Source organism: Prinia subflava, chromosome 1, assembly GCF_021018805.1.
Source record: "Prinia subflava isolate CZ2003 ecotype Zambia chromosome 1, Cam_Psub_1.2, whole genome shotgun sequence".
Lineage (NCBI taxonomy): Eukaryota > Metazoa > Chordata > Aves > Passeriformes > Cisticolidae > Prinia > Prinia subflava.
In genome coordinates this window covers 42,558,421-42,579,447 of record NC_086247.1, presented here as the reverse complement: position 1 = coordinate 42,579,447, position 21,027 = coordinate 42,558,421, and the positions used below count along the sequence as shown (strand labels likewise).

The window sequence follows — 21,027 nt, the reverse complement described above, 5'->3', positions numbered from 1 at the left end:
TGATTCTGTCTATTGGTAATCATTTGCCCTGTAAATCATAAGTATGGCACAATGATTACAGCTTTTTAAAAGAACGTTGTTTTGATTATTCCTCATCTGCACTTGTTTGAAGCTATTTTCATTCAAGTGAATGAAAGAATTTAATACAATCTAATACAAGTGTTCCCTGTATTTGTACTATGAACTCAAATAATTCAGGAAAGTTACTTAAATAACAATTTCCGTTTGTGCCAAAAATAGCTTTTTATTTTTCCTCCTCCCAATCTCAGGCAAGACTGCAGCTTCACCGTTCAAGCACAAACCTGTGCAACTCACGCCTTGTGGCCAGAGGCAGCTTGCAGAATGTTTTATCCCACTCACACTGGAGACACACAAACAGGTTGGTACATTTTAATGAGCTGCTGTGCAAAACAAGTTCCTAGGAAGCAACCTGCAGAACGCTCTCGAAGCCACAGTTCCTCCACCTTCACTCCTGCTGAGGTGAACAGGGAGAGCTGCTGGCCCAGGGTAGGGAAAAGCTTGAGCGGAACCAGGAAAAGCTCAACTCCCGAGTTGGAGCCCAGCCTGGGAAAGCACAGGGTAGGAGCAAGAAGGCAAGAATCTTGGGGAGCATGGTGTACGGGCTGCTTTGAGAAACTGAACATAAAATAAAAGGCTGGGTGTTGAGCTGGCAGAAGCAGGCCTGCCCTCCCTGCTTTCCATGGAGAATGGGGTGAGGGTGTGTGAACAGGGTGGCATGGCCCATTTCAGACACCTGCACCTCAACTGGAGCAAACCTGGACGATGCCCATACTGCATCGCCTGTAACAACTAAGTCTATGACATAACACTGGTAAACTCAAATATCTAATGATTCACCCATTTGGGATTCTGCATGCCAGCTATTTGCAAACATGAGGTTTAGTTCAAATTATTTAAAGTAAGTTTTTCTTTTCTCCCTCTCGGCTTTCTTATTTATTTCTCAATGCCAGAGCTTTCCAGTGTCTGAAGGCTTTGCAGACAGCCAGACAAGCAGCATCAATGCATGCTTTCTTACAGAAACACCGGATGCCTCCAAAACCACGCTGCTCTAAGACGGGCAGAGCTTTTACAGACGTCGATACTCACTCAAAACCCAGTTCACTCTGTCTCCACCGAGACCTGCCGCCCGCGGGCACCCAGCTCCCGCCCAGGGCACACTCGATCAGAGCCGGCCGGCTGCGGGCGGGCACAGGAGGAGGTGCGGGACATCCCCCTGCGGACACGGGAGGAGGTGCGGAACACATTCCTGGGGGCACAGGAGGAGGTGCGGGACATCCCCCTGCGGACACGGGAGGAGGTGCGGGACATCCCCCTGCGGGCACAGGTGGAGGTGCGGAACACATTCCTGGGGGCACAGATGGAGGTGCGGGACATCCCCCTGCGGGCACAGGTGGAGGTGCGGGACATCCCCCTGCGGGCACAGGAGGAGGTGCGGGACATCCCCCTGCGGGCACAGGAGGAGGTGCGGGACATCCCCCTGCGGGCACAGGAGGAGGTGCGGGACATCCCCCTGCGGGCACAGGAGGAGGTGCGGGACATCCCCCCGCGGGCACAGGTGGAGATGTGGGACATCCCCCTGCAGGCACAGGTGGAGCTCTGCGGACCCTCCGGCGGCGGAGGGATGGCCCGGCCGGCCGGGGCTGCAAGCACAGCGGGGCTGGGCTGGGATCCAGATCCGGAGCCCAGAGAGGCGACCAGGGGCTGCCCGTCCTCGCCCGCCCTCCCGGCCCCGGGGCTGCCCTTACCTTGTAGTGTCGGAAGCCGTGCAGCTGCCGGGCGCTCACATACCGCCACCGCCACATCGCCGCGCCGCGCCGGTACCGAGGCACGGAGCGATGGCAGCGATGGGAGGAGGGCTGAGGGAGGTGCGGCCCCGGAGGCGGGCGCAGGGCGGCTCCGCGGCCGCGCCCCGCGGGCTGGACCTGCCCCGGCCCCGGCAGCCGCAGCGCCGCCCGCGGCTCTGGGTCCCGGGCGGCGCCCGTGGGAACAGGCGGCTCCCCGCGGCTCCGGGGCGCTCCGGTGCCCGCCTGCCAGCAGCGCGTACTGCACGCCCGGAATGACCTCACGGTCCCAAGGCACCTGGCAGAATGTCCTCCGAACTGTTCTTCTGGCTACGGGTCTATTAAAGATGCCGTGTTCACAGCGTACGCGAAGATGCGCCCGTGAAGTCCCTGTGCAGAACGATGCTGAGTAACAAATGCAAAATGTACCAAGTAGCACTACACAAACAGTGTTAAGTAACGTGTTTCAGAAACAGGTGACACTGAGGATTAAGGTTTATATTTGCATTCCAGCAATAATCTGAGTCTTGTATTGCACCTGCACTGAGGCCTGCCACACCACATCAGTCAGCAGTGCACTCTGCGCCTCCTGATCTCTAGGGAAGTGTTGGTATAGGAAGAAAAGAAGAAAAAAAAAAGAAAAAAAAAAAGAAAAAAAAAAGACTAGAAAACATCAGGAGTAATGTTTCAGCTGCAAACGTGTTTAAGCATATAGCATGACACCTTGTGTTACCTTCGCTGTACACTACTGGGACAGAGAGTTGAAATAATACACATCAGGGTCTGAGCTTTTATGGACCAAATGGAATCTATCCAGAAAGCAAATCAATTAAAATCCATTACTTGCACCCCACAAAGCATCTTATGTATTGTGAGAGTCAGTGTTATTTTACAAACTGTGCAGGTTTGATAGGAATTATATACAAATTATGATCGTTAAGTGCAAAGTGTATACAATGGTTTTTGTTCTGTATTATTAATTACACGTTAATCAATTGAGATGTGCTTAGCCTGCATTCTGCTTCCAGCAGCAGCTGCTGAACTTCTGCTCTTGAAAATAACCCAGAACTTTAATACTTAGCTTCAGGTTACTGAGTTAAAAGCTCGATACCAGCTAAAGTGTTTGGACCTTATATTTTTCATGAGCCAATTCTAATTTTAGTTAGTGTTCATACCCTGAATTTTGATTTGTGATCCACTTCATTGTTATTATCATGTTTTTAAATTGTGTTCTGCTATTGGATTAATTTACAATGGTACATAAGAAAAGATTCACAATCCTTATTGTACTCACTGCAGTTTTTTAGTGCAAGTAAGTAACTAAAACAAGCCAAAGCATTTTAGAATTATCACTTTCATTTCTCAACTCTAATCTTAGAAGCCTCAAACATGAAAGAAATTTGTCTGAATAACTGTTAGGAGTATGATGGACACTAGTAGAAAAGGTGCTTGCTTTTCTGAAAGGTAGAAGGCAGGCAAAAAAGAATAGTATTTTTTCTCTTTGCAGGCTTCTAGATTTATGTAAATATATAAATAGTTACAGAAGATACATAGATATAGTGGAGCGAGTACAAGTTTTATTTTCTATACTCTCAAAACTATTTTGGTGACAAATGAAACACACACACACAAAAAATCCCAACACACCAATCCTCACAATTACTCCACTAAACAGGGAATGTCAAAGACCGCCTACATGTAAAAGTGCAATTGCTTGAACTCGTACTTCAGCATGTTCCATGGCTGCTAATGAGCACAACAAAGGAGGCAGCATAGGTTATACTAAAGAGCAGGAAACAGACTGGTGAATGAGTATGGAATACCACAGAGCACGCTGTGACACAAGTAACATGGGGTTTGAGAATACTGTGCAGATAATACTGATGTGCTAGCTGTTGATTTAAGGAACTTCCTTGATTTAGGCATCGTGGTTCATGTGAATGATTGGCCCTTAAGACTACACAGAGACTAGCCAAGCCAGGGTGCAATCCAAACTCAAGCCATATGCTTTACTGCTACACCTGATGTTCTCACTGTCTCCATGCATACCCATATATATGTTTAGAACTTATTCTGTGGTCACATTTTTCAGTCTGAGGTGATTTAGAGTTCTTTTCTAAACAAGTGTTTGAGCTGTGATCCAAGTTGTTTGTCCTCCACGCAGGACTTTGAGAAGAGCAGTGAAAGCAGCCTTAATGCAGCAGCACATTCCCTTGATTCTTTTCGGGAAGAGTAATATGAGTAAGGAGTCCTTACCCGAGTAAGGAGGAGCTCTAACTGGCACGTGAGTATTATTGCCTGATTCCATTTCACGAGCTTGAGTGTGGATGAGACGGGCATTAAGGCAAAAGGCCAGACCAAAGCACAGTTAACTTGCACTATAGAAAAAGCTCAAGTCTTTCACAGCTGTGGCTGGAACATTTGCAACAGGACAGACTTTATTAAGAGAATGATCCAAACATGGCTTTCTGCAGCTCGGGGGAAATAATTCAAGGCCAGATTTGAATTCAGTGAAATCAGCAAGGGGAATTCCCACCTCTTCAGTGCTGTTTGTTAATTACACATAGCACTGAGAAGAAAACATTTATTATTTTGAAAGAGTGGAACTATTCTATCACTAGTACATGTAAGAAGAACTTAAAAAGATAGCTGATCTACAGATTCAAATGGTATTTTTTTGAAAAACAGAAACCAAGCGTGAAAACAAATCATATTCTTTATCCAAATAGATGAGGGCTTAGGATGGCCTAGAATAAATAATAAATAAATTTTTTATATATATATATATATATACACACACACATATATATACACACATATACATAAACACACACATATATATAAATATAAAGATTAAATAATAGATAACCCAATAAATCCTTGGGTTTCATTCTTCTCTCCCTATTATAAGTTATAATAATAAATTAATAATGAAGGAACTTCTTGGATAGGGAAGACTGCCTAGTATGGCAAGTTTGACTTTTAATAATTTATCGTGTCTTGTTTATTCCCCACCTTAAAGCTGTGTGCTATGCAATAGCCTTTATCTAGAAGACATCTAATAGCATATGCCTGTCTACTTCAAAAAGTAAAAAAAAAGCAGAGAGAAATCATGTAGAGACCAAACCCAAAATGACCAGCTGCTGAAGCTGTTGAGGAAGGGACTACTGTATTATCCTACCCACTTTTTAACATATTGTTCTTCATTGGCAAGGCATTTTTCAGGAAAAGTGTTTGTAAAGTCTTCAACACAAGGGTACACCATAGTCATAATTAGGCAAAAGTAGTATTAATACTAGACCTAAAGGAGGAAATTCAATATCGGAGTCACTAAAATTTATAAAGTGCAGTGTTATTGGACCCTCAGTAATTTTGAAATCTTGTTGAATTAAATTAAGACGAAAAACTTTCATGGGAGTAAACTGGTCTAATGATTGAAGTTTAAAATATGTCACTTTTTTCCAGCTCTGAATGTTTGCCTGCATTTTTTCTCACCAGCTAAAGTCAAAAGAGAGTACTTCTATAGTAGATGTTCAGTTTCAGCTTGCAAAACATTATTTTATTTGCACTTACCTCATTAAACTACAGAGGCATCTCATAAAAACTAGGCAAATATGTTTCCCAAATGTTACTGTCTGTCAGAAAGTTATGTACTTGTATTCCTTTTGCAGCATTGACACAGAGAAATAGCAGGAGAAGGCAAAAATGTCAGCCACTGCAAGATGCCATGGGGAGCACTCGGAGCTGGGATGAGCTGGCTTAGGCTCAGTGTGCAGCCACGGTCGGCAGCCAGGACACCCCAGAGGCTGCAGCCCCTCACGTCTTTATGACCCGGGGGCAACAGCTGCTAAAGAGATGCTTCCTGGTGTGCTGATTCATTTAAAACCCTTTTTGATTCTTAAATGATCAGCTATTAATTTTTAATTTATGTGAATGTTAGAACTTGATTCTTTGATACACTGCAATCTGGCATCCCCTGAGGGGTTTTGTGGGGTTTTTTTTCTCCCATTTCTTTCACAGTTTACAGCTTGCCTCAGCATAGTGATGCACTGCATTGTGAAACAGTACAATTTAATTTAAAGTGGAACTGACATGGTAGCTTGAGGATTAAAAAGATTTAAGTGTTTCATGTTGTTTCCTAAAAAGCCTTAGAAAGCCTGGAATGATCAAATTGCAACACAGTCTGCATAAGAAAATGTTATTTTGGATCTAGGCTGTGATCTGTCTGGTGTCTAGTCTAGGCCTTCGGATTACCTCTTGTCTGACAAACTCATAAAAACCTATTTGACCCTGAAAGACAGACTTAAAATATTTGATGAGTTTTTCCTCATCTACTTCATCTCAGTTCAGTGTCTGGGATACTTGTGACTTTTAAAACTTTCCCAAAGAAATGACTCAAACCAAAAACCTTTCTCTGTGTTTGAATTTGACATTGTCTGTACCAGACTTTGTGCACTGGAAAGCTTTTAAAGCTCTAAATGCTCAGTAAGAGGAAATGAATCCATAAACTCATATTAGAATGGAAGATGGGCACATTCAATCAATATAAACAAGTGCTCCAAACTTCAGTAATTTAAGCTTCCTTATCTTTAACTCTGTGTGAAAAACCTTTTTTTTCTTTGAAAGAGTTCTTTCTGCACATGGATTAAGGAATATTGGTGCAATCAACAGCACCACCAACAAATAAATGCCCTTTGTTTCTGGATTTCACTAAAGAAATCAATTTTTTATTGCTAACAGAAATTTTATTAAGTTTTCATAGAATTTTCACGTAACAAAAATACAAAAAGTACACCATTTCTTAATGTTTCCTGAGCAGCAGTAGATTTGATCTCAAGTGCAAATACAGTCAATCAGTATATCAGATAAAAGAGTGGACTCAAACTATTACTTAAGCCTGTGAAAAAACACAGATATGCTTGTATATGCAGTTGAAAAACCAGTTCTTCAAAAAATAACCAATTGTGTTAATTATTACTTCCAAAATATAATGTACAGAAATTTTTAACAGACTTGAAGAATAGTGTTGTGGTATTATGAAAGTTAAGCTTTTGTCAAGAAGCTTGGCTTTTTTTATTCTTTCTTCACATTATTTCTAATAATGAAACCGAGACATTATTTTTTTATATGAAAAGAGCATGAAAACAAATAAAGGAATCTACAGATTGGGTCACTTTCTTGACAAGTGAACTTACTTGTTCAGGTGAACTTACTTCTAGAGAAGTAAGCTCTTCCCAAGCGGGGGCACCTCGGAATCCTTGGAAGGAGTTTATATATGGAAAAAAATACATTCACTAAAGCAGACCAGACTTCTGTGGTCTGTAGTTTAGCTCTAACTTAAGATTATTTAGCTAAGTAGGGCAATAACATACTTTTTCAAAGACTACCTTGAGGATATATAATAGGATTAATTTGTCAGTCTGGTAATTTCAGAAGAAATACTGCAAATTTTTGGAAGGTTGAGAACTCAGTGCTTTTAATTCTGTTTTGAACATAAAAATCAAAGGCGGTACGGGCTTTGCATGACGAGCTTTCTGGCTCTTCTGTTTGCAAAATCCACTTTAATTAGTGGCAGTTTTATAAAGGGAATGCCAGACAGGTACTTGCCATAGGGTGCTTTGGAAAAAATACAAACTGAACTATAGATGTAATTAGGGTTCAACAATAAAAACAGAGTCATGCAGTACCTTCTATCAAAATGTAAGTACTTTATATATTCTAATTAAGCTATGAGATACAATTACCTTATTTTACAAAGAATGTTTGTTATTACTTGTGTTTGACAGCAGCACTGACAGCCAAGGTGACCTTGTCAAGAACATACAATAAGCAATATTAAAATAATCTGTCTGTTCCTTTTCTGCCAGTGTTTTCACTTGCACCAGTACAACATTTGCAAAGGTGATCAGCCTCTTTTCCTTCTGTTAGCTGCAACTTACCACTTTATGGAAGAGAACATCTATGCAAAGCAGTTTCAATTCCAAGTCTACATCTTGGCACTAGCGTTACCCTTTTTGCCAGTACATCTATCGGCCTACTTTTTGTTTAGGAAGTTAAAAACTCTTATTTTAATAGTGTAACAGCAAATGTATTCTCCATCAAGTGCCTTGTGTTTAGACATTGCTTGCTTAGATGTGTAGCCAGTGTTTCCAACCCTGTGCTTTCTTTCCTTGTGGTGTTAAACATTCATTTGCGGTTTACTTCCGAGTGAGCCCGGGTATCACGAAGGATGCATGAGTGACCTTGGCTAGAATGAAGGATGCAGAGGCGAAATCCAGGTTGAAAAACTTCTCCTCAGAGAAGGCCAGAGCTCAGACATAGCTCTCCACACCATCCCCTCAAAAATCAGCGCTGCCAACTCAGTCCCTGCCTTGGGCAGAGAACAGAGGGCACAGCTGGCGGCTGGCTCCGGCTCCGCCTGGGGCCTCGGGGCAGCTCGGCAGGGAGGGCAAGAGGGATGCGGTGCCAGGAGAGGCGTTTCCCGCCGGGAAATCCCTGCTGGCAACCGAGGAGCGATCCCACAGGGGGATACCTCCCAGTCCCGCTCCTGCGCTCCTCGGGCAGCCGGCCCGCCCCCGGCGCGCGCACCGCGCCCCCGCCTCCCGGGAAATAACCCCGCCCTGCCCACCACGTCACCCGCGCCTCGCCCAATCAGGAGCCGCGGCCCCGGAGGCGCCAAAGCTGCAAAGGGCGGGCGCGGGCCGGGGGTTCCCTCGGTCCCGCCCCCGGTGCTCCCCCCCACGTGACCGGGGACGCGGCGGCGCTCCGGGGGCGATGCCCGGCGGGAAGGTACCGGCGGCGGCGGGACGGGCGGAGAACGGGCTCGGCCGGGCCGGGGAATGCCGCTCCGGCTGCCCCGCTGGGCCGAGCCGTGGCGCTCTTCGCGGCGGCCTTGCTGTGCCCCCGGCCGCCGGCCAGCCGCGCCTCCCGGCCCCGCTGCGAGGGGCGCGGGGCTGGGTGGCGGTGGCGGTGGCGGCGGAGCAGCAGCAGCCGCGCTGTGCCCTCGCTGCCCTTTCATATCCGGCTCCGAGGCGGTACTTGTGCTGGGGACCCGCCACGCTGGAACATGGGGCGGGAACACGGGCCCTTCCCCGCGGTCGTGTGGGCGCGGTTGCGCAACCCCGCCAGTGAAATCCATCGTGGCACCGCCGCGCCCGGGGAGCGCGGAGCCCGGCCTGCTCACCGGGCAGTCGGGGAAAAGCGCAGGGAGGGTAGAACTTGAGCGGGAAAGAATTGTGGGACTTGGCCAGGATTGATCCTGTGTTGAGCAGCTTCGCTTCCCTGTCTGGGAGCACAGGGAGAAGCGCCCCGCGCTGTTTTTCCGTCCCTTTCCTTTGGTGCATTGGGTGTTCCCCGCAGAGGGGCAGTCAGGATGTGCTGGCTCTGATCAGCCGTGCTTGGGCTAATACTGAGCTACTGCTGACAGGGACTACAGGCGTTGTTTGATACACAAATCTGATAGAGTTGTCAAACGACAGATCTAATTCCTAAAGAATTTTGTCTATACTAGAGTGCATGTTCAACCGCTTTTGAAATTAAGCACATTTAAAATAAGTTTTAATGTAAGAAAATGTCAATAGCAAACTAAAAGTAACCTACTATACTTGGCATAAATTAACCTGTAGTATTGACACTATATATGTTTTCTTCTGAAAGCTTTTAAGTTCTTGGCTAGTGAAAAAATGCACACTTAACTGAAATAAGATTTATCCAACTCTTGTTGCAGTGTGATAACATTCTGTGATAGTAATAACTCCTTTTGCTGACAAAGATAATGTTACTTTACGAGTGGAAACTTATACTCGTCAAAGGAAAATAGAGCAGTCCTCCCCACTTGCTGACTATTAATTAAGCTGATTGAAAACCCATCCCAACCTGAGATGTTAACAAAAATGTGTGATATTGTTATTCTATCCTAAACATTTCTGATAACTTAATGTTGTGTAAGCTTTTCTAAAATACTTCTGCTTTAGCTGCTTTCATAGATTGCAGATTTCTCTCTAACTACTTGCCACTAGTTGTTAGTACAAAGTATACTTCAACAGTGTTCTTATTCCAGACTGGGTTTTTTTCAATATAAGCATATAATAATTTATACTTCTGCTTATAAAAGGATGTATAGATTAAAAAATCCTGACATTCAAACGGTAATCTTATATATGTCAGTGTAAGTCATTGAGAATAGTCTTTCATTTAGTGTAGTAAAAATCGTGAGCACAAAGAAAGGTTTTGAAAGAGTGTTCTAAAAATTTTGGTCTCACACATCAATGGCAATGGGAAAATTATTTTAAGATTTTTATTTGGTTTAATATTTCTTTACCATGAAAGTAGAAGGAGGTGTGGTATGGCAGGTTAGCATTGCTGTCATTGACTGTGATCATACATAGATTTATATTTTTTTATGAATGATTATAACTTGATGAGGACTTTTTAGGGACCACACATGTTCTTGTGAATCATCTTTGGAAAATATGCATAGTGATTTCCATAGGAATAAAAAAATAATCTTCTCTGGAAAAAATACAAATCATTACTTTAATTCTGCAACCTTTCTTTGAATCCTCACTTGAGAGTTTGTAATGCAAGGATGTTTTCTGTTCTAAATTAGACCTTTTCTTTTTATCTAGGCACAAAAAACAGTAGTTACACTTTCAGGAACTCAGTATCACGAATACAGTGTTTGGCTGAAAATGAGGTGCCTGTTATCTAATTTGATTTTGTACTATCTTGAAATTGGACTTTTGAAGGCCAACACAAGCTGAAGTGTTTTAGTTGGAGTACTTCAGCGTGAAACCGATGAGAACAAAGGTGAAAGATGAGGATGGCTGTTGGTCAGTGTTTGATATTTGTGTACTTTTATGTGATTGATCCCTTCAGTTTTTTTTTTTTAAACATGAAGAGTTTCTGGCAACTAGAGCTGTGATTTTCAATACTTCTTCATTCTACTCTGTTGAGGAAGAATGTAACAGTTCTATTTGAATCCTTCTGACTGATGTTTAAGTGACGTGACTAATTTTTGGATTTGAAAGCCAGTAGCAGGAGTTCATGTGGTGAAATGTTTTATCATTAGTTTTCTCCTTTGGCTTCTGTTGCTTTTTGTATTAGAGAAGGTGATGTGTCAAAGAAATGCCACTTGAATAAGAGGTAGATAATACATTATTAGGTCATGTGCTCCTGGGGGTTCTTCCTGTGGTTTTTGGAGTAGCCCCAAAGAAGTGGGATTGTCTGGAGTGTAAAGGGCCTGTAGTGAGTGGCCTTTGAGCATATGATCCCAGTGACTTTATATAGGGTGTTTCTGGGTAACCAAAGTCCTGGGCATAAGTAACCACACAGATTGATCAAGTGGAGGTGTTCTAGATAGGAACATCTGTTTAAAAATCAAATCCAACACCCCGGCCCCATACTTGCAGTAATGTGTTGTGTAATCACTATGATTTTTCATGTTTTTTTCAGAGTGTACCTCTGTTTTCCTCATACCTGCAATCATGTAGGTTGATTTACCTTTATCTCACTGGAAATAACTGAATGAGTAATGGGGTAAGGTTGCTTGCTATGCTTTTTATGAGGTGGGCCTGTCCTAATTCCTCTAATGCCAACAGGAGTAATTAAATTTTTTTTTTTCACTTATTAGAAGGAACTGCTCCAGACACAAAATGCAATGCTTTTGGGAACAGACTTCAAGGCAATTTCTATATGAGGTAGCCATCCTAGCCTTCCCCTTTTAAACTCAAAATTTCAGAGGTCATATTTTGGCTTCTGACACCTTACACAATTTACAAGGTTCTTTGTCTGACTGTTTCGCAATAAATCTTGATTTTGTGATGTATAGCAGATCTACATGCTCTAGCTCTTTTGAGCCTGATTTGATGATTTTTTTTTTTAATTCCAATACCTTGTTTCTAGACACTTCATGCATTCCTTCAATAAATTACACAAGTTATTTTTGTGTGCCCTGTTTCTGTTTCAGATTAAAAGAAAAAGATGATTAACCTTGTGACTCAAGATTGAAAGAACTCGTAGTTGTTGCTGCATTTCTTTGGGAACAGCACAGCCTTCAGATTAGCTTCATTATAAGTATTTATTTTTGAGAATTACGTTTCTTAAAATGTTAATTTTTCTGCTGCCTTGAAGCAGGCTGGAGCAGAAGCAAAGAGCCTTTAAAACTTGCCATTTCTCCATGCTAGCAGATGTATTCCTGTGGCAGAAGTCCTTGGACACCACCCCTCTGTGCCAAGGTGGCTTTACAGGGGAAGGGTGACAGTGCTGTCCCCAACATTGGCACTGTTCCCACCGTGTCTGATGGCAAAGAGCCAAAGAGAGGCCCTGCAGGCTGCTCTCAGCTCCCTTGCACCTGCAAGGAGTTTGGGATGGGGTAGTTGGCTCGAGGGGTTTTTATGTTTTGGTGGGGTTTTTTCATTTTTTTAAGGTAATCTAGGACGTAGGAAATGGTATGCTGTCAGTATCAACAAACCTAAGTCCTTCTCTTTTGTTTCCTTCCAAGTGGTATGTGCCAGAATTTGCAGTAGCTGAAGAATATCTCATGTAAAGGGTGTATTTCTTTACTTTATTGGTTTGGGACCTCAGGGACTATTTTCAGGTTTTCTCAGTGACTGTAGTGGCTATAAATTTCTGTGTGATGATAGCAGAAACTCTCAGATTTTCTTGAATCTGGGGAGCAGGATGCAAGGTGAAACAAAGAGATTAATTATCCAGATTAATTAATTAACCAGATCTGTCAGCATTACTGATGGTTCTTCAGGTTGTAATTGAGCTGACATGGTGTCAAGCAGCTGCTGGAGTGGTCCCACTGACCCTTGTGTCTTTCTTCTACCACTGCACCAGCTATGGATAACAAATGCTTCTTCCCAAAGAGGTTTTCTGACCATTTGGTTCATCATTGCTGTGTCTGCACAGGGTCTGGCAGGTGCCAAGTGCTGGGGAAGAAGAAGGGGAAGAGGGGGCTCCAGCTGTTTCTGGTTTGTTGTGGAACCACCTGCCCTGAGACAGCTCTGAAGTGCTGCTCTGAAAACCTGAGCAGCCCTGCCTTTAGTCAGGCTATGGAAGTGCAGGATTAAATAAAACTCTTCTGCTGTGAAGTCATCAATTGTTAAAAGTCTTTTTGCCTGTCACAGCCATGACTGTCTAGTACTCTGAATTTCAGTTGTTTAAAAGTCAATTCCAGTGCAACTTCACATTGGACTCTAAATAGAAGTGTAACCATCTAAGCATAAACCCAGCTCAGCTATTCTACTCAGTCTGCTTTTTTAACCTTGTTGCCTGTAAGTATATCCATTCTATATGCACCCTAACGCTCCTTACTTAGGGAGGGGGAGTTACATGCAGCTTTTATCCTGCTGATTTTTGTATGGTATTCCCTTCCCAAATTGTGGCAGTTGTGCAGCAATGGCCATGTCTCAGCTGCCACATTCTGCTGTTCATCTCCTTCCTCTTATGTCACACTGCTACTTTGTTCCATTGGTATTGCACAGCACAGAGACATTGAGGTTGGCTGTCTGTCAGGAAACGTCATGATTTTAAGAATAACATGAATGAGAGACTTAACAAAGAGTAACTCTCTAGTTCTGTGTTGGTTAAGCTTCCTAACAGTAGAAGTATATTACAAAGCCTATTTCATGCAAAACTTTGAGCATGCAATGATGTGCGTTTCTTTTTCATTTATTTGCAACCATTTCTGCTTTTAACTGGCCATCAGAAGTGGTGTCCTGTAAACCTGCTTGCAAGCTATGGTGCTGCTGTTGGTACAGGCTTTCCTCAAAGCTACAGTGTCCCATTCCAGAAATAAACTTGGGTGAACTGTATTTGATACTCTTTGTCTGCAAAATGTATCTTGCAAAAACTTCTAGAACCCACAAAACCAGGCAGATAAGCAAGAGTCCCAGCACTGACTAAGGTTAAAAACTATCAGAAGCACTTGCCAAGAGGACAGCCCAATGTAGGGGTTTGAAAATTGAGGTCTGGGTCAGCATCTTCACTGGGAGGGATGCAGTGTTTAAATTCTTGTTGTGTTGTAAAGTTAACCTTTCTTGTTAAACTACCGAAGTCTCCTTACCTGACATTGTGTCCTTACCAAAAAGCTGTTGATTCCAGATTTAATACCACATCAGATTCAAGATTGTACCTTTAATATATCTGTGGAAGTAGTTATGGGGACAGTTTGATGATAATAAGCAGGTGCTTTGAGGTGTAAATACCCCCAGCAGTTTTAAAAGAGGCTAAAAGGGTCCGTTTAGCAGGGTCAGTTATCAGTGGAAACTGCAAAGTGTGTTTGTTTTGTTCTTTCTTCTTACTGTGCCCAGCAGGACTGTGTGACTGGAGGGGTGAAGTAGGATGCTGCTCACTGTATGCTTTTGGAAACTGCTTGTTTCCTTCTCAAGAGCACTGAAAAAAAAAACCCTATTAAACACAAATATGCATTGCTATTTACAAAATGGACAAAAAGTGCCAAATGCTTTTGCTCTCAGGCGCATGATGTGATTCTTGGGGCTGTGCAGGGCCAGGAGTTGGGCTTCTATCATGCTTGTGGATCCCTTCCAACTCAGGGTATTCTGTGTTTCTACTTTTTGGTTTTTTTTGTTGTGCTTATGTTTGACATGTATGTTACAGTCCTGACTGACCAGCCTGGCAGAAAATGTGTGTGCTGATTAACTTAATTTTCAAGTAATAATTATTTGTAGGTAGGAACAGTAGTTGCTTGAGAGAAGGTATATCAGAAGAAGACAGACATACTCAGATGATACAGTCAGTGTTGTCAAAGATAAGTTTCAGTAGCACAGTAGGATAAGATGTTTATCATGCTCAAGTTCAATTTCTGTATGTAAACTGCTGCTGAATCTGAGAGATAGCTTTGGATGTGATAACAGGCAAGTCTCTCATCTTCAGCTATTTTCAGATGTTACAATCTCTTGCATGAAATTAGCACTGGATGCTAATCAGCATCCTGGTTCATGACTTATCTAATAATCCAAATGACTTCCGGCATCCCACGTAAGGGGAAGGCAACGTTTTGGTGGGGAAATGGTTGTGAGAATAAATGTAATTCTTACAGCTGAAGGAGTATGGGGTGGTTTTTTTGGTTGATTGGTTATTTTTAATGGTGAACTGTATAGTGGTACCTAGTGTGACCTCCTGCATAAACAAAATTAAATCAGATTAAATATGACTTTGAAGGCATTATTTAGTTAAAGTGTATTTTAGTGAGCTGTTCCTGAGTAGCATAATATTTTCAGCTTCACTGAGCAGCTATCAGGTGCTACAAGTTGTAACTTAGACCAACAGAAAGTGTATTTCTCAAAAAATTAATTTACCCCTGACATTGGTGGTGGTGTTACTGTTCAGTGCTGCATAAAAGATGCTTGCAAATGGTTTTTTCCTGAGCTTATTAAAAAGTCAAATTTGTTTGTAAGCATTCAGAAAATACTAGGGGCAGCCTAGATTAAGTAAATTTAACTTGAAATTGATTATGTCTGCACAGTCATTTTAATGGGTTTGTTTTTCCGTTCTCTAGCGGAAGAGACTTTGGAATGCAGAATGCACACCATTCCCAGATGAGACACCCCTGCGTCTGAAAAAGACAAATGTCAGGACATCAGTGTCTGCTGCTTCGATTTCCAATGCGTGGCTTAGGTGTGGGGATGGTTTTCAGAGCACTTCAGTGCTGGAGGTAAAATGCTGCCTTAGTGGTGTAACAGAGAGATGCAAACTGACAGCGAATTTCCATGCTTGACTGAAGAATAAGACGTTGCCTTTTTTTTTTTTTTGCTGTTGTTCCCAAACTAACAGCATATTGTTGCAACTGTGAAAAGAGACAGAAAATGGAAAGCAGAGTTACATAAGGACATTGTCGTAGCTTGTTAGTGTAACTTGCTGAACATAAGTTAATATGTTGTGTTCTAGATAGCTCTTATCACTTAGAAAATTTCAATAATACACTGAAGAATGCAAAAGTAATTTGACATTTGGGATGGAGTGCTACATTTCCTGAAAAATATGGAACAAAAATACTGTAGCTTGCATGTGAAGATTTTTTTCTAGATTTAAATAATGTGTTTGCAATAATGAGTTAAGTATAGAAAATCCTGCTTAATAAGCCAGCTCTGAATGAAGAGTATTTTGTGCTGACCCCAAGCTGCTTTTCTGTTTCTTCTTCTGGTGCTGAACAGTCACAGTGTTGCATCTCTTGTGGGATATAGTAAATAAAATGAGAGACAGGGCAACCAAGTAATTCTTTCTGTAACTTTTCAGTAGGACACATGCTTTATCAGGCATGTTGTTACTGCCCACTTTTGACATTTTAGTGCTGAAAATACTGGCTCCTGTTCTCAAGGTCACTTGTGATTTCTGTCATAGGCACAGAAAGTTTGTTTTTTCCAAATCTATGAAAATCCAGATTTTATGTTACTGTTCTTGTGCTTTAATACCTCATTATATTACAGTCTTGTAAAAGATTTTAAAATGAATTGTTCTGCTGAGCTTTGGTGGGTGATTTCAAAACAGCTTTGAATGCATTGATACATGTTAAAATTATTTTTAATGTCTTAGTGATTAAATCTCTGTCTCTTTTTAATATAGTCCCAGAGGCCTTCTAATAAGAAATCCAGGATCAGGAAACGTCTTGGACCACTGTTAACATCTGCTGAAAGTGCATCTAGTATGTTTTGATTATTTCATGTTAACATTGTCAGAATATTGTTACTTTATTTTGTCCTGTATTGGGGTAGACGTTGGCTCAAAATACTGGTTGCTTTCTTCTTCTACTATAATTAGAAGGTAATTTTGATAAAACACACAGCCTCATGTTGTTGTGGTTGGGCTCATCTATTCACCCACAGTGCCAGAAATTTGTTCTGCAAAGCTGCAGGCTCTCAGCTATTGCTTTTGAAAAGGTAAAAGAAGCATCACTAGCACTGTATATGGTGTGTATTATAACAAGGATGGGATATTTAAATCCTTCACATTTTTATTAGGAGGGAATAAAAAATAGCCCTTAGCTGTATAGATTGAAAGTGAAATTATTCTGTCTTCTTCCAGACAGATAAGCAGGCATGAGAGAACACATATTTTGTGAATATGAGCAATAGATAAAAAAGAGTTTTGTCAACCTCCTGCTTTTACAGTCTTCTGTATGCCCCCAAGTTGCTTAATATTGTCATTAAAAAAAGAACTCCAGGCAGAACAAAGACGAGGAGGACTTATTAACTCTTTCTAGTTATTTCCTCTTTTTTTTTGAGGCCAACAGAAAGAAAGAGGGGGTGTTATTTTTCACTCTGTATTCCTGCTTGCTCCAGCAGCTGTGCTACTTCTGTTGGATGTAAGTAGGTTACCTACTGGGCACATTTTTTTTTTACCTTTTGGGGTTCTAGCTTTTCGAAATTTCTAAGAACCTCTTTGTATTGCAGGAGGACATGTGGTTGTGTTTTTCTCTTGTGGGCCCATCTGCCAAATTCCAAACCCCCAGTAACTGTCTAAATTCCCACTTACTTATAATGTTTTAGTAATGGTAGGAAGTAGAAAATTCTGCATTCTTAATTCTGTACACTCCATGGTAAGCATGAATCCTTTTCTCCTTGCTTTTATGATTAAAGATTATGCAAAAAGGTATTTTGAATTATAATGTGATACTTCAAAAACACACCAGCTTTTCTTTGTAGCACCTGAGAAGATTTTTTTTTTCCTCTCAGGAGAAAACTGAAGAGTAATCTCTACTGATGGAATACATTTATTCCTTTGTTACTCGTTGGAGAAAGTCAGAGAGCTCCCAAATCCAGAATTCTAAGGACAGTCTTTCTTTAAACCACTCAGCATTTTACCAGGGTACATGTGGGGGAGTGGAGGAGTGTTAGGACAGTGTGTAGGGGGGACTAAATGTCAGTCATGGCTTGTCCTCACACTGCTGAAGGACACAGTGGCAGCCTCATTGTATAAAATGAACTGTTAGCATTTATTGTGGAGAACTAAAATGAAAATAATGCATGGATGAATAAGAAATACAGGTGAGTTAATGCTTCAGTATTAATCTCTGATGCCTAGTAACGGAATTGATAATCTTGCCCATTAAAAATAGTACAGTTTAATTTTTAATACTTTTAAATTGAGCAAAACTGCATTTCTGTAACAATCCAACACTTTGTAATACTTTTTTGTAGGAGCTGCTGCTGCTGAAAGTGCTAAGGAAGCTGAGGACATAACATGGACCTCTAGTGGCAGTGATTTTTCAGATGATGAAAATAAAACATCGATTCCAAGGTTACACAGCAAAAAAAGTGACGCTTCCAAAACAGAGGAATCGCCTAGCAGACATGATTTATTGTTAGAGGACAGAAGTAGTGAAGGTAAGTTCAAGCGCAAGATTTCAGAGGAAACCTTCCGTCAGTTTCAGGTGCTGTAATGAAAATATTCTTGAGGTCATTCTGACAAAATGACACCATCCATTCCTGTTTTGGTTAGATCAGCTGGAGGTTTGCTTTTGTTTTTTATTCATAAATTTCATCTGGGTATAGAGTAAGCTCTTAGTATAAATTATGTACAAAAACTTTAAACTTGGGAGTAAAGGAGCACAGTTGTCTCCATCTACTGTCTACTGACTAGATATGGCAGACTTGGCAGCTGCAGATAGAATCATCTTCTGTGCCATGCATTTTCATTTTGGAACAGTCTTCCTTGCTTCCCCTGTTAGCTACACTATGTGAACAGCCATGAGTTTAGTTCTTAGAACTTCCTTTCTAATTCATGGACCAGGAAATGACAGAGGAGAGAGAAATTGATTTAAAAGTGTAGCTGAAGACAGAAAAATCTTTGCTTGTATGCTCCATTATAAAAGTCTTAATTGGGATAATGTATAAGTTGCAGTAGAACTTGTCAGGAAGTCTCTACAATGTAAAAATAAATTAGATTAACTTTATAATATTTCAGCTACATCTGAAATATTACAGTTAGACTGGATCTTGGTTGTCTGGCAAAGCATTCAAACGCTGCTGTGAGCTGGGCAAATGGATTGACTGATGACTTTTTGTTTTGCATGTGACACTGGTTAAATATGCTCCTTAGGTTTAAAACGAAAATGCAAAATTTTCCTCCTTTCATCCATATTTTTACCATCTAAAAATTGACATACTGGTACTGTCATTGGCACATCTGATGGTTATCTTTTGTAATTCCTAGTAATTTTCTTCTTTTCAAAAAGGAAGGACTGTTCATTTTCTAAACTGCAGTCTGTTGCCAAGCAGGAATTTTTCTAACCTACCATTAATATCATTCACTTGTCCCCTGCAAGTATATCCTGCAGGCTTTAATCTTCCTCTTTTTTTTTTTTTTTTTGAGACAATACACAGACATATTTTTATGCCTGTAAGACAGCAAAATTTGGTTTCCCTGTGTAATTGAAGAAACCCTGATGTGTTATGTATCTGCTTGAAGGTTACTGAGAAAATCCAATAATTGTCATGTTTTTCTTCTAAACCCAAAAATATCTTGAAAGCAGTGGGGAGTAAGAGAATTGTAATATCCATATTTTTTTTGAAATAACCATCATAAACACTAATTTTAGCAATGTACCCAGTGTGCCTGTCTGTGTGTGTGTGTGTAGAGGTACAGTTGTAGGTGGGGTGACAGTAGGGATGAAGTATTTTTTAAAGAGATGTTCCCTTTCATGTGAAGTTCACTTTGAGTGTCACTACTTCAGTGTGACAAGATAAAATAGATTGCCTTGTATTTCATCAAGGAATTTATACTGTTGTAACAAGTTGCATGCAATTTGTCACATAGCTTCAAGAGAAACCTCTTTGTACTACCTGGTTGCTGATGCCTGTGTTTAAAATTTCTGATGAAACTTCCTCATAGTTAGAAACAGAAATGCATTTGTGTGTGTAAAGCAGGCAGCACTATAGCTGGGTGTTTGTCTGGGTGACTTCAGAGTTTGAAAGGTCAATGAAGAAACTGATAATTTAGATTACAGCAGCACTGCCAAGTACAGAAGGTACTGCCACAGTTCCATGGGTATGTACAGGTGCCTGGAGCATGGTGCAGGTGCCTTCCTTCTCTGCTGCCTCTCCCCTGTACTTGACTATTCCAGTGTTAGAAATAGGACATTTGCAAAGGCAAAAAAAAAAAACAACCCCCCAAAAAGCTTTCATTCCTTCTCCTTCGAACATGCTCATTTATGTAAAACACATTGAAATTATCTCTCTCAGTACCTTGTGCATTTGGACCTAATGGATTGTGAGGGTGCTTGCTACTGCAGCACAGGTTTCCATGCCCTTCTGTAGATCCTTGGAGTTACCAATGGACTTTTGGAGTTGCATTAAATACCACATGGTCCTGAGAATGGTGGAAAAAAAGTTCTTCATTTCTGTCTGCATCTCTTTGTTTATTGCCATTGCATTGTGGGTTTGTTTGGGGCTTTTTTATTTGTTAGGGTTTTACTTCCATCTTTTCTTATTCCTGTTTATATTAATTTGTCCTCAACAATTCTCTTTGATGTGCTTAGAGATTTGATATGCAGACCTGTATATTTAGGCATGGTGTTGTAGGAGGTGACCATTTCAGCTAGCTTTTTTGTTCATCTATGAGGGTTACCACTAACAGCAGATATTAGTTAACACTGTTTAAGGCATTTGCTCAGAACTGATAATTCTGAACAAATCCATGTGGAAAATCCAATGCAGCTGGGCAAATAAGCCCCCTAAATAAACTATGGAAAAATTAATAGCTAAACTAAAAAGAACACCTTACCTACCTGTGCAATTAAATGTACTGCCTCTTTGCAGACAGTACTTTGAAATCTTTTTTTTTTTTTGTATGTATGTAATTTTTATCCTTCCTCACAAAACATTCTTGGCTAGTAGGAATTAGCTTTTATGAGACACAAAATACTTGAACGTAAGTAAAAAGTAATGTTGCAATTCTTCCCTCAAGTTCAGGATAGCTGTGGTATTACTCTGACTTTGTGCTTATAATAGATGGTGACTAAGAAAAACTCTTTTTACCAATATTCTATTTTAGATGAATTGAAGCTCATTGACTGGGACAAGGATACTGATTCCACCGATCAGTGTGATGGGTCAGGAAAAGGGGACAGCTCACTGGAGATATCAGACTCGGACTCTTGCACAAATACTAACTCTCTGCCTGTCAAAGAGGAGAATGATGAGCTTTGTAAGGTGAGAAACTGCTCCAAGTTTAAGAAAAAAAGCTGCTGCTATGATTATGG

General features: G+C 41.3%; 2 protein-coding genes across 4 annotated transcripts in view; one reads left to right on the top strand and one right to left on the bottom strand.

The window, feature by feature from the left end:
- The window catches only part of LOC134549129 (ethanolaminephosphotransferase 1-like), a 58,196-nt gene extending 55,547 nt beyond the window's left edge, over positions 1 to 2,649 (bottom strand). Inside the window, exon 1 of the mRNA XM_063394593.1 lies at positions 1,767 to 2,649. Within this exon, the coding sequence (XP_063250663.1) occupies positions 1,767 to 1,823 (57 nt within the window). The 5' untranslated portion in view covers positions 1,824 to 2,649. The remainder of the gene's footprint in view (positions 1 to 1,766) is intronic.
- Positions 2,650 to 8,455: 5,806 nt separating this feature from the next.
- SPIDR (scaffold protein involved in DNA repair) overlaps positions 8,456 to 21,027 on the top strand; it is a 194,790-nt gene continuing 182,218 nt past the window's right edge. For 2 of the 3 annotated variants that reach the window (XM_063394529.1, XM_063394520.1), the window contains exons 1-5: positions 8,604 to 8,836; positions 15,328 to 15,483; positions 16,392 to 16,470; positions 17,966 to 18,151; positions 20,820 to 20,977. In XM_063394529.1, the coding sequence (XP_063250599.1) occupies positions 8,642 to 8,836; positions 15,328 to 15,483; positions 16,392 to 16,470; positions 17,966 to 18,151; positions 20,820 to 20,977 (774 nt within the window). In that variant the 5' untranslated portion in view covers positions 8,604 to 8,641. The other variant, XM_063394537.1, reaches the window with a different exon arrangement.